This window comes from Psammomys obesus, unplaced genomic scaffold, assembly GCF_907164565.1.
Source record: "Psammomys obesus unplaced genomic scaffold, mPsaObe1.curated_primary_1811, whole genome shotgun sequence".
Classification (NCBI taxonomy): Eukaryota; Metazoa; Chordata; class Mammalia; order Rodentia; family Muridae; genus Psammomys; species Psammomys obesus.
In genome coordinates this window covers 5,696,308-5,710,232 of record NW_026592548.1, presented here as the reverse complement: position 1 = coordinate 5,710,232, position 13,925 = coordinate 5,696,308, and the positions used below count along the sequence as shown (strand labels likewise).

The 13,925-nt window shown below is 42.9% G+C and overlaps 1 protein-coding gene across 1 annotated transcript in view; it reads right to left on the bottom strand.

Annotated features, from left to right (window-relative positions):
- Positions 1-13,925, bottom strand: part of Tnni3k (TNNI3 interacting kinase) — a 255,380-nt gene that overhangs the window by 77,993 nt on the left and 163,462 nt on the right. Inside the window, 3 exon segments of the mRNA XM_055614310.1 lie at positions 10,054-10,077; positions 10,080-10,142; positions 10,145-10,175. Of these exon segments, the coding sequence (XP_055470285.1) occupies positions 10,054-10,077; positions 10,080-10,142; positions 10,145-10,175 (118 nt within the window).

Genomic DNA, 13,925 nt, shown 5'->3' with positions numbered 1-13,925 from the left:
CAGCAAGGAATAATGTTGTTAAATGTGATATTCAGTGGGGAGGAGCCAGTTTGTTGGTGACAATTATGAGCTCGGGGCCTTGGTGATGCCCTCCCTACAATGTGACATCTGTGTCTGTCCTAACAGAACCCACAGTGCAAGACTCAGCCCTCATTTACCTGGAGTTAAGTGTTAGCTAGCTGCTGTTACTGTAAACAATGAATCAAAGAGCAGGCGATCATTTTAATCTAAACCCAGAAGGCTAGATGGTAAAATATCACTGATTCTTGCTTTACTGAGACCATGAGAGGTCTGAGATCCTTTTAAGGTTGTCTTTGAGTATAGATAGAAGTCAAATGTTACAGTGTGTTACTGTGAATTTTCAGGCTACCTGCTGCCTTCTCTATATCAGCTTCAGCTCATGGTGCTGTGTGGTCCCGCGGCAGTGTGGCATCACAGCTTTCCTTATTTATGCTTAATTATGTACTGGATTCTGAACTCCTAAAGCAATCCTTTACCAGTCCTTTAAAGTAACCCCAAACAAGTCTTGTTTTGTAAAACTAAACAAATATTTCTGTTGTAAGGAGAATAAGAGGGTGCAGGGTGAGGGTTCAGTGGGAAGAAGCTTCACTGTGAGCATAGGTGGACCTGAGTCCACCCTCATAAAAATCTGTGCACGGCCACACATGACTGCTACCCCAGTGTTGGGTGGGACATGGACAGGCAGATCTCAGTAGCTTTCTTGTATCCAAATAGTGTCAAATTGTGAGAGAGACCGTGTCTCAAAACCAAAATGGAGAATGATTGAGGAAGATGCCAATGTCTTTCTGTGGCCTCTGTGCTTGTGCTTGAGTACATAACACACACACACACACACACACACACACACACACACACACACACACACCCATCTCACACGCTATTGCTGGAGGGGAGAAAGTAAAAGTAAGTACCTATCAGTAACTATTGATCAAGATAAGTTTATAGAACATTTTAAAATTTTGATTGTGTGCATGTGTTTCAAAGTGCAGCTGATTGCATGCCATAGTTTCTTTTTTTTAACTTTTATTAGTTACACTTTATTCACTTTGTATCCCCCCATAAGCCCCTCCATCCTCCCCTCCTAATCCCACCTTCCCTCTCCCTTCTTCACGCATGCCCCTCCCCAAGTCCACTGATAGGGGAGGTCCCCCTCTCCTTCCTTCTGATCTTAGTCTATCAAATCTCATCAGGAGTGGCTGCATTGTCATCTTCTGTGGCCTGGTAAGGCTGCTCCCTCCTCAGGGGGAGGTGATCAAAGAGCAAGCCAATCAGTTTATGTCAGAGGCAGTCCCTCTTCCCATTGCTATGGAACCCACTTGGATACTGAACTACCATGGGCTACATCTGTGCAGGGGTTCTAGGTTATTTCCATGCATGGTACTTGGTTAGAGTATGAGTCTCTGGAAAGACCCCTGTGTTCGAATTTTCTGATTCTGTTGCTCTCCTTGTGGAGTTCCTGTCCTCTCCAGATCTTACTATTTCCCACTTCTTTCATAAGATTCCATGCACTCTGCCCAACAGTTGGTCGTAAGTCTCAGCATCTGCTTTGATAATCTGCAGGGCAGAGCCTTTCATAGGCCCTCTGTGGTAGGTTCCTAACTTGTTTCCTGTTTTCTTCTTCTTCTGATGTCCATCCTCTCTGTCTTTCAGGATGGGGATTGAGCATTTTAGTCAGAGTCCTCCCTCTTGATTAGTTTCTTTAGATGTACAGACTTTAGTAGGTTTATCTGTTATATGTCTATATGAGTGAGTATATACCATGTGTGTCTTTCTGTTTCTGGGATAGCTCACTCAGGATGATCCTTTCCAGTTCTCACCATTTACCTGCTAATGGACCAGGCTATAGTCAAGGCAACGGTTTTCCATAATCCCAGGAAGAAGGAAGGTACAGTCTTTGTTAAAGTTGCTCTTTTCAGCAACATGCCTCCAGAATGAGCAACCCTGGAGGGAACGTGGGATTGAAGTCCTGGAGTGTTCTAAGCAAGCCTTAACTTTTAAAAGCACATCTTGTTCTCACTGGAACAGTCAGGAATAGGTTAAGCAGGAGCGTTGACAGTCCTCCATGCAGCCTCCACCAGGGTGTTGGGATCAGCTACAGTTGTGGAAGGTCAGGCTCTGCCGGAACAAGGCAGGCCTTCCCGGCATGTGGGCAGTGACTGGCTGGCTCACTCACTTTAGCAATAAACTGATAAGGATTAGCACAGGAAACACGGGACTTAGCCCACTCAATTTCCCTGCTATTTGTCCATACTGTCAGTGTGCTCATGCAATCTAAGATTATCGTATTTAGGGTGTGTTAGGGGGCAGACCATGTACAGAGCTGGACACAGTTAACCATTGTTTGAAGAGGTGTCTGGCCCTCGGTGAGTAACATGTATGTAGCGCGTGATGTGACCACGTCTCTAGGTGTGCTGCCCTTCACTCTTTAAGGGCTTGTGTCAGATGCCCACAGGGCCTGCAGGCTGTGCTTGGTTCTGCGATTTCCAGTTCATGACTCTGAATTAAACTTCAGTGTGAGGTCTCTCCCCTGGATCCTGGCTAGGATAAATTGTCAGATGCTCTTAATTTGCTGAAGCCTCCCGGACTTAGCAAGAGCTTGGCATCAAGGAATCCAGGGCATAGCTACACTTCCTTGAGAACCAGCTGGCACCATCCTGGAAAAAAAAAAGACAAGAAACTTTCTTCTTTGGACTCAAACAGATTTCAGGGTGTTCTGCATGGCTGGGTAGCTGGGCACTCCATAGGACTGGGTAAAGTATGTATTGTTGGATTAACTGATCCGGCATCCTTTTATTGCTTGTGTATTAGAGAAGATAAGCCAGAAGAGAAATCAAATCCGGGAAGCAGGTGTTGATTTCTTTCCCTGACTCACATCCAGGGAAGCTCTTGCTTGCCAGGTAACTGGCATCATGTGAGCACTTTCTGCTTGGCTCAGCATATTGGCTCTTTCTCTTCCTAATGGCCTCTCTCCCACAGGTCTGTTCTTTTCCTGTAGCTGTCTGGAACCCTTGACTTTCGCTCCCCCATGTATTCTGACTTCAATCCATTGGAAAGTTTTGCTCACATCTTCCAAGTCAGCCTTCCCATTTCCACCCAAGTTAGAGTATTCCACATTTCTAAATAAGAGCTGGTCTTCTGATAAGAATGTCAATCCAGCTTTTGCCACCTAACATTCTAACTTCTCTTAAATCTTGCATGGCTTCCACTATTGTATGCACAATATGTTGTATGGCATATTGACTTGGTGTGCTGAAGAGATGACAAATAGATGATGTATATCTGGGCATGTCAGGATGTTCTTGATGAGACTAGCATTGTGACAAGTAGATGTAGCAAAGACAAGCGCTCTCAGTCCAGGCAGGTGCCTTCCTGGCAATTTAGTGGGGGCCCAAGAGGGTGAGAAGGCAGAGGAGGGCAGGTGAGTTAGCTTTCTCTTGTGAAGTGAGGGCATCTGTGCTTTCCTAGCCTTTGACATCAGGATAAGTGTTCCTGGACAGTCACGCCCTGGTGAGTGCACATTCACCCTAGTGGTTCTCAGCATTTTGGACTCAGATTGAATTAGCTACTTGTTTCACAGATGGCAGACTGCAGGACTTCACAAAATTCAAAACCGTGTGACCAAAGTCTCATAATAACTTCCTTCATTTCTATTTTGTGTCTGTACCATCAGTCTGTCTCCTGTCAGTCATCCATCTAGCATATATCACCTATCAACCAATTAACCAATAAACTATCAATCATTCATCATCTACATATCTACCCATTATCACCTTTTATCTATCTATCTATCTATCTGTCTGTCTATCTATCTTGCTATGTATCCATCTTCTCTACTTACCTTTCTCACTACCATGTTTCTCTCTCTCTCTCTCTCTCTCTCTCTCTCTCTTTCTTTCTACCTATCCATGGATATCTCCTATTGATTCTGTATCTATAGAAACCCTGACTTACACAGGGGCTTCACCATCTGGTTCCACTTTTTTCTCAGAAAGCATGAGTTTTGTAACCATTGCTTTGTAGTCTCTGTTTCCTTCCTACTTAATTATTGATGGCCTTTTCCTGGACCTAGCTCACGATGCTTTCTGCTAGAATACCTGCCTTTCACCATTTCCATTGTTTATTTATTGAATGAGAGATAATCTTGAAATATATAACTCAGGTGGGGTACGATCTGAGACCCCTTCCCACTGTCTCCCATCACCAGTCAGGCCAGGGAACTCTTTAGGGAACACCCTAGTTGTTTGGGTGTTATTGTTTGAACGGAAGTGTCCCTCATTGGCTCATGTGGTGAAGCTTGTTCCCAGCTTGTGGTGCCATCAGAGACATCCTGAAACCTTGAAAATGTGAAGTGTAGCTGAGGAAACTGGGAGAAACAGGTCATTACTTGTTTTTTCAGCTTTCATAGCCTGGCCCCTGGTTCTGACCTTCTCTCTACTCTTGGTACGGAAACAAGTAAACATGCTCTGACACATCCTCCTGCTGCCCAGGGATGAGCCATGCTGAGTCACTGCCCATGCCTCCCTTAGTGTGTGCACACTGAGCGCCATTGTTCATGCTGTTCTAGTATTCTTTCAGAGAGCCACTTTTCCATGCCTTCCCCAGTGACAGCCTAAAATCCTCCAAAACCATGAGCTGAAATAAATCTTTATTCCTTATAATACTCACACTGCTTCTGTCAGAGGTTTTTTTTTTTTTTTTTTTTTTTTTTTTTTTTTTTTTTTTTTTTTTTTGTGGCTCAAATGTTACTGATATAATTTGCTGCTCTTTCCCTAGGCTTACTCCACAGCTGTATTTTTTTGGTGTGAGTAGTTTGAAAGACACTAGCTTTCTCTTTGTTTTCTCATGCTTACAAGTTCCTGGCTAACAAGGAAATACTTGAAAAGAATGGTATTAGGTTTGTGCTGTGAGTGCTGACTATGGTCAGCTACTGTTCCAGCTCTCAGTTTGTCAAAGGTCACAGACCTGTTCCCATGTGGATCTCTTCTCAGTCCTGTGACATCATCTTGGAAATGCCTTCTGTTTGAAAACTAAATTGGCATCACCAGTATTAAAAATCTCTTTGATATCTAAAGAGATGGATGAACTGAAATCAGTTTATCTGATAACTGTGCTGCCTGACATTCAGCAAGGGCTGGCAGCATCCTGCAGGTGATGGCCTTTGGGCTTCAGCATGCAGTCCCATGGTCATCACACCCCAGGTCTGAGCATGCGTACATGTCCTCTGGCCCTGCAGGAATTTGTTGTGTTTTCTTGACCTCCCCTCACCCCATGCATTGGAAGTGATGGGTTTCCAATCCTTACTAAAACTAGGATTAAAAGTTTAATTTAAATATGTGCTACTAAAAGGGACTCTCCCTAGTTGTGAATTCCTGGATATATGAATCTATCACAGTATTGATAGAGTCAATGGTAGTATTGGAGTTCTACTCTCACATCTCTCCAAGGAGTATAAGATATGAGTAGAACACAGTACAGAAGGATGAGCACCACATTATTGATAAGGCCCTCTGAGATGCAGAAAGGGCTGTGTTGCTTATTATAAGTTGCTCATATGTACTGAATCTGATGTTTTCTATAATTCATAGCTGAGCATATTGTGCTAGGCTGCCTGACAACCACGATGATATTAGAGTCTTGTTTCTTGATGCATGGTCACTGTCCAGCTCTTAAAAAGTCAGCGTCTGTCATAAACAAATTCTGTTTCCAATAAAGTACTATCACTTTTAATATCTGGAACATTAGAATCAGGTTGGTCTTGGGCAAGGCTTCTAACTTTTATATTAAATAATGTTCTCTTCCTAAGAAGATGAAGTCTCTCAGGAAGGATGGTCTTCAGCTTCTTGAATTGATAATTTCAGAATTCACAGATTTTATACCAAAGAGAAAATTATAAGACTAGGGAGCATCAAACAGTAATACAACAATCATGGAGACATGGGAGCAACAGACACACCTAACTTGAATAAAGAACATCAATGAGAACAACAATCATGGTGACATGGGATGACGGAGTACACCTAATATGATGTTAGAGAATTAGAGATCATTGTGGGGAAGAGTTTTTTGTTAAGCTAGTAAGGACGTAACAGTACATGGAGTCAGTATGAACACAGTCAGGAAGAACAAATTTGAAAAGGACCTAACACATCCAAGGCATGTGGGAAAGGGAAAGCAGAGCGATGACCAGGGAGTGTGTGGTGAGTGGGAGACCAGGCAAGGAAAGCAGGTTAGAAGCTTCTTCATTGTTTACTGTGTACATTTAGTTCTTAATCAACATGTATTAATTGTGCTTATTAATAAGTATGGTTGGAAACAGAAGCACAATCTCACATGCACCAGCTGAACTAGTTAGCTAGCACTTACTTCCCTCCCCTTACCACTTCTTCATTTTTACAGCCTCCGGGGATCTCTCTTTTATGTCCTCATAAAATATGTAATAGCTTATTGTGAATTATAGTCACTTGGTGTGCTTGGAAAACCACAACTTATTTCTCTGTTTCCATACTTATTACCCAACTTCCTTTGCTCCTTTCCCTTCTTGCCTTCCTAAATCTGTTTTATTTCACTGGACATGATGCCTGCTGGTTTCATTCATTTTGCTGAATTGACAGGGTTTCATTCTTCTTTATCACTGAATAATATTTCACTCTGTGTTTGGGGTGATGACACTTCCTTTATCCATTTATCTGCAAACTGGAGCTAGCTCCATATCTCAGCAATGCGAATGCTGCTGCCATATCCCACGAGTGCCAGAGTCTCTTTAGCATGATAATTTCATGTCCTCTCAGCTGTATGCCTCATTGAAGGAACACAGGATAATATGATGGCTCTACTTTTAGTTCATCAAGGGGCTTCCATGATGGTTGTAATAATTTCTATTTCTACTAAAAAGGTATTCAAGCTGCTTTTTCTATAGATCCCTGACAACAATATTTTTTTCACTTTTTATGTTATTGGTAAAGTCATTCTAACCAGAATTAGGATATCTCCTTTGTAGTGTTTTCTAAGGGATGGCTAAAGGTGTTGGTAATTTTGTTTTCATGTAATTGTTGGACATATGTGGAGATGGTTTTATGAATTTATTGTGTGAACACAGAAAAAATGTCAAGATTTTCAAGTGATTAAACATGCAATTAAACAACTACAAAATATTAGAATCTTGAAACTAAAGATCGGTGAAGAAAAAATGGCAGAAAAACTGATGACATGGATATTGCTTAATACATAGGGCAACATTCTGTCTAACCAATCAAGAACTAGCCAACCATACAATTAACCAATCAACAAACAATAAACAACAAGGAACAAACAACTAACAAGTAACCAAACAATAGCCAACCAATCAACAACCAAACAACCAATAACCAACAAAGAACCAACCAAATACCAACCTACCAACCAACTAATAAACAACTAATCCATCAACAATCAACTAACAACCAACCAATAACCAACCAAAAACCAACCAAAAACAACCAACTAATAACCAAACAACAAAGAACAACCAACCAACCAATAAGCAACCAACCAACAAATAACAACCAGTCAACCAATAACAAACCAATAACCAACCAACTAACAAAAAAACAACCAAGCAACAACCAGTAACTAACAAACCAGCAAACAACAAGCAATCAATAATCAAGCAAGCAAGCAAGCTAACAAAAAACAACTAGCCAACCAACTCAGATACTTTTCTGCATGTAAAATGAGGACTACAGTGTGTCATAGAGATGGGGTAAGTGGCTGCATTTCAAATCAGAAAATTAGGTTTAAAACAACAAAGTAATTGCAAAAAGAAGGTAAAAGTGAAAGAAGGAGAGAGAGAGAGAAGCACAAAGAAAGGATGTATGTGGGAGGACTCTTACAAAGACCCACCTCTGGATGAAGAGATACAGGCAATCAGTAAATGCTGAGAGAGGGAGAATCTGTTTCTTCCAGGGCTGAGCTCCTAGACAGGGTCTCCAATCCCATGTGGTCATCTCTAAACACAGGATCATATGAGAAATATTAAATGAGTTCAGTAGGTTGAATACATATATGCATATTTGCACGTATGTATATATAGTAGTAATTAAAGAATAAAAGGTCATGATTTTGGAGGGATGGAGGACATAGAAATTGAAAGTGGAAAGAAGGAGTGGAAATTATGTAATATTGTACTTGTGTATGAAATTTTCAAAATTTAAACTAAAAATAAAAATGGAATGCAAAACAAAAACTTGATAGTTATATAGTTGTATCTAAAAAATACATGATATTTGTGTAACATTACAAGTTAATTGAAATAAATTCAAGTAGATCTAAGCAAAAGGAGAGACAGATTGTTGATTCCTGAGAACAATGTGATTGAGACATGAATTTATCCAGAACTAGAGTGCATTAAGTCTAAGGGCCAAATGCTCTGTGCTTCCCTTTCCAAGCATCCTTTTACAGGGCAGAGAAGCTGCTTCTAAAATTTATATTGAAAATAAAAATAGCTCATACAACTGAAATGACTTTTACAAAGAAGGACAAAGTTGGAAGCCTAACATTGACAGTGGCCACTACTGAGAGAGTGGTAGCCATGTGTGTGGGCAAATGTCAGTGACTCAAAGTGTCAGAAACATAGATGATTATTTTTGACCAATTCTTGACAAAGTACTAACATAACTTATTGGAAAAATGTAGTTTACATCAACAAATCATACTGAAACTATTGAAACCTGATAAATGTTTAAAAAGCAACTAAACAAAAAATAGCAAATTCTTCTCACATGTAAACCATAAAAATGCAAAGCTGTTAGTATAGCTATGAAACCTAAGCATGTCAGATTTTCATATACCGTGTCACAAAAAAGAAGATATATCTGAGAATATTTTAGATAAGTCATTATAATGATAGAAAAATTGATAAGAAGGATTGTATTGAAATGACAAGTCTTTGGTCTTTTTGAAAAGGCACTGCTGAGCGGATCACTGGTGAAAGAATGTCATTGCAAGCTCACATTAGATTCTATCTAGAGCCAAAGCGCTCTCACAACTAAATTATAAAACAATATGAAAACACTTCAGGAAGGAAAAAGCAATGATGCCAAATATGCACATCAGTAATCCGGCAGTTAAAGACTACGGTTAATAACAAAATGCATCAAGCACACCCAACCTTGCGTGGCTAATGCCCTAGGGATCTAAGCATGCGTTGTCAGGTCTGACTTCATGTGGTATACAGAACAAGCACAGTTTGTCCTTAGGTCCAAGAGTCAGCCTCTTACATTTGAGCATAAGAGAAAGAACAACAAATACGCAGGGCTCAGAATTGTTTTAATTCTCATCCCCAGAGCTCTAAAGAAGAGTAGCTCAAAGGTTAACAGCTCGCCTCCGCAATATCAAATTTATTACACAGAAGTGAACAAGAGTGGGTTACAGGTAACCAGAGCAGTATGATCCCTTTTCTTTGATGTTCTGGGAGAAGTAGCCACAGAATTGAGGTCAGTGAAGGCAAGTGCTGAGCTGGGGAAAGGACATTGCTACAAGGAAGTGTCACAGCACATTCTGGACTGTGGGGAGGTGCTGTAGGGAAGGGGTTGTGTTTACACTAGTACATGCATTTACTAAGATTCACTGACTGATAACATAAACAGACTATTTTCTGTTAGGCCTCAATTAACTTGACTTCAAGGATACGATAGCAGCCACTGAAGTGAAATATTGTGGCTTGAACTAGGAATGATGGAGGATGATCAATGGTAGATAATTCCAAGACAAAAATTTAGCAATATCAGATGAGTAGCCTGCTATGTCTATATTCAGGGCAACAGCTATTTGCTTAGATAAAGCAAAGCTCTAAATCTGAATACAGTTCTCTGTACATCTGGATACATCGCTATGTCTAAAGCCAAAGCGAGACGGTTGCATTTTGTGACTGGGATGCTCAAACAAGGGAAGAACTCTTGCCACCCGCTAAGAATAATTATCTTTCCGGGGAGAAATGCTGTACCAGCTTCCAGGCAATCACACTAACCTAGGGAATTAGAGCGCAGCCGGTCCTACCTGGCTTGAGATGCGCGAATGGATCTCGCTGGTGAGGAGCTCCTACAGGGCATAGCTGAAGACGGCGGCCTTGACGGTGTAGCGTGCACTGTGAACACCTCCGGAGCCATCCAGCGCAGGTTCTGCACAGACCAAAGGTGACCCAGCTCCGAGCCATGCTGCAGAGCTGGCTTCTGAGCCTGCACTGGAGGTTTTCCAAAGCTCTCAGACAGCATGGGCGGGAAAACGACAGCAGCTCTGCTCCTCAGCACATGTTTATGTGTGTGGTTAGTTTCTCAAGAAAACAAAATGGCTGGAAGATCACCCATACTCTACAAGACACCTCCAACGTTAATGATAAATGCGGGCCTCACAGCTGTAGCTGAGCACTCTCTCTCCTTCCTGCTCCCTACCGCCTTCTCTGCCATAGGTACCTGCAGGCTCCAGAACACACCACCAAGTGGCTCATCCCGGTAGTTCCCCTGACCTCGCCCTGTGGGGGGGCACCTTCCTGTTTCAATCTCTGGGTTCCAATTAAGTGAGTAACTAAATTAGAACTTAACTGTGTTCTCAAGACAGAGCGGCAGAGGGAGCCGCAGAGAAGCCATCCACTATGCCTGTGAGGAAGAGTTCTCCCTGGTAAGATCTAGGATCTGGGTTTTCCTGTGTTTACCCTGGTGTGAGTTTTAGGAATTCAGTGTCTGCAATATTTCAGGAAACAAGCTAATAAATATGTTGCTAGGTACCCCCATCCCGGCTCCGTGCGCCCGCGCACTGTGTCTCTTCCACGTGGTGGCGTGAACTACATGCTTCATATTAGTGATTAGAAGCACAAATACATTAATTCAATTTCTTTGCAGTTCAAAGGCCAGAACATCAGATTCCGCCTCATGAAAAGACAGCTGCGACTCCGACTCTCCCATAGACCGGGAGATTTCTCCCTGGAGCCTCCCAGCACTGGACTGCGCTAGTCAACTTCCCAATCGCCTGCCTATGGACAATAGGGAAGCGGTGTTCCTACAAAAGCCCTGGGAATAGTCCTGCCTCTGATAATTCTCCCGACAAATCTGCCTTATGCTGGAATCAGGGAGACTTCCCGGGACCGCCTTCATCCTTGGCCTATCCCACCTGGTTCCCCTGCGTGAGCTTCTGTGGTCCAAAGAGCCTAAATTCTCAGAGACTAGACGTGTCATTGCAGTGCAAGGCGGAGAGCAGGCTGATAGTGCGGGTGCTTGATGAGGGGAGGAGGAGCACAAAACAATTAAGGAGCTTAGGTGCGGCCTTACAACTAGTTGAAAAAGAACAGGACACCCAGAATAGTTCTAGAGGAGTGCTGTGCTTAAAGCTATGCTTCGAAGCAAAGACAATTAATGTTGCTCACTAAGGGTGAGAGTTAGTTTAATTCTATCCATCAGAAATGCCTTAGTGGGTGGAGCCAACTATCTACACTGTCAGAACAAGGTAAGATTAAGGTACCCAAGAGCCACCTGGGCTAATTCAGCCTCAGCCTTTATATGTCACAATCAGACACCATTTTTTTTAGAAAGCTAAGGTTATTAAATTAGTGCAGCCAGGGCTGTGATCCCTTGATAAAGCTTCCTCTTTGCCTCAGGGCTTAGATGAGACTTGTTATCCCTCCCCAAAATGACACAGGTCACCCTCCTCACCCACTCCAGACACAGTGTTTGAGCAGCCCAAGAGCCTTCCTGCCTCAGCCACTGGACCGACCATATCTCAGCCTTCAGTGCCCGCCAACCACAAGGATGCTCTCCCGTCTGGTCTCTTAGAAATCATGGCATTTCACTCTTAACTATCTGTGGGCCTACCAAGCACCCTGCTTACGTTTACTGCTTTAATTTTTCTTAAAAACACACATGGTCACTTTTGTTTGCTCATGTGTTCACTGTCTGTTTCCTTTTGATGGGATATTAGCTGGATATGAACAAGAATTGTCTCAGTGCCTATGTGTGGGGCCAGAGGTGATGTCAGGGTCTGCCTCAGTCATCTGTACCTTATCTGTTCAGATGGGGCCTCCCATCGAATCTGGAGATCACCATTTCAGACAAACTGGCTGTCCAGTTCATGTGGGTTTCCTAGTAAGGGGAGCAGAGGGCACAGGGTTCAGGGTGTTTCTAACATGGACTCTGTTGCTTGCTTTTTGATCACTTCCCCTTTCCAGGCCACAGGGAAAGCGGAATTGCTCAGTCCTGATGCATCTTGATGTGGTGGGTTGAGGATTCCCCCTTTTCTAAGGAGTAGGGGAGGAAGGATGGGTGTGAGAGAAGGAGGATGGGACTGGGAAGAGAGGAACAAAAAATTTAAAAAAAAATGAAAAAAAAAACCCACAACAACAAAACTCCCAGGAAAATAAGGAAGGAAGGAAGGAAGGAAGGAAGGAAGGAAGGAAGGAAGGAAGGTGCAAGATAGTTAAGAATCTGTGGTCCTGCCAAGTAATTAAGAGGTACTGACATCATTTCTGTGGGACCTCCAACTAGATCTTGTGAGAGCAAGGCTGGCCCCTCCCTTTTTTCCAGCTTCCTGTTTGGCCATGTCAGCTTGGCATACACATATTCACACTGTTGTACATTTGCAGGTTGTGGTGCAGATTGGGAGTGTTCTCACTGGAAGGCAGCACGTGGGCTTCTAGTCCCCCAAACAGTGAAATAAACCATTTTTCTTCGTAATATAACTAAACTTGGGTGTTGGCTAACCGTGGGAAATCGCATATTACAGGGTAGAACTGGAGAGCATCACCACACTTACAGAGCGACTCACGATGAGAGTCTTGCCTCCCTCTCTCCATCCTTCCCTCTTTCTGTCTCTTCCTGTTACCCCTCCCCAATGGCACATGACAATGATGCCAAGCTGTTTGTAACATTCCAATACAAGTGTCTTCTCATCCATTCCTTGCCCTTATTTATGCTGATCCTTCTGTATGCCCTTCCAGCTTCTCCATCATTTGATGAATGCCTCTTCACCCTGTTGAGGTCTCCTGATGCTTCGTGAAATGACCATGGTGCTTTAAATCTGCCTGTTCATTCCTGTGCTGGCCCCCCTGGCAAAGGAGCTCCTTGCAATTAAGAATTAAATTAATTCATGTTTTGCATTTCTGTCTCTCTGAGCAACTACTAACACATGGTAGGCCACCAGTAAATGCTTTTTGAATGAATCAGAGTGCACACAAAAACTTGGAGGGAAAAGACAAAAAGAAAAGTGCCTAATAGAGGCAAGTCTCCCTGAGCCTTACAAGATAAAGCATTTTCATGCAGGATTCACGTAGTGAGGGCCATAGACAGGGTTTGCCATACCAAAAATGTCCAGGGTTGTGCAAGTGGGCAGTGGACATGGAGAAAAGATGGACGTTGATGCAAGAGGCTTGAAACATCTTGTGGTGGAAAAAGAACGTGACAGAGCAGTCTGGGACAAGAACAGAAGGAGACAGGCAGAAAAACCCAGAGAAAGAGATTTGAATTGTATTGTGTTGGCATGGCTGAGTGTGAGTAATGACCACCCAGAAACAGTAGAGGAGGCATTGAGGGATGAGGACCAAACCAGGAGGGCCTGGAGACAGGTGCCATCTCCGTGCATTAGGGTCTGAGGCAGTGGGAACATGCACCAAAAACGTAAAAAAATGCAAAGCTACAGATTGGGGTGAGTAATGCCAGAGCAAGATCAGGGGATAGGAGGAGCTTACTCTGAGGGGGAGCAGATGCATCTGGAGTCCAGGGAGAAGCAGCACTGCTCGTTTTAGGGTGTAGGGGTGATGGGGGAGTCAGGGATGAAGTGATTAGCAGGCACTCTGGCACCAATTTTATGTTAATGCTCACCTATAGGACTTGCTACCTTATAACACTAATGGGAGAACGATGAATAGTGAGTGGCTGCTGCTGAGC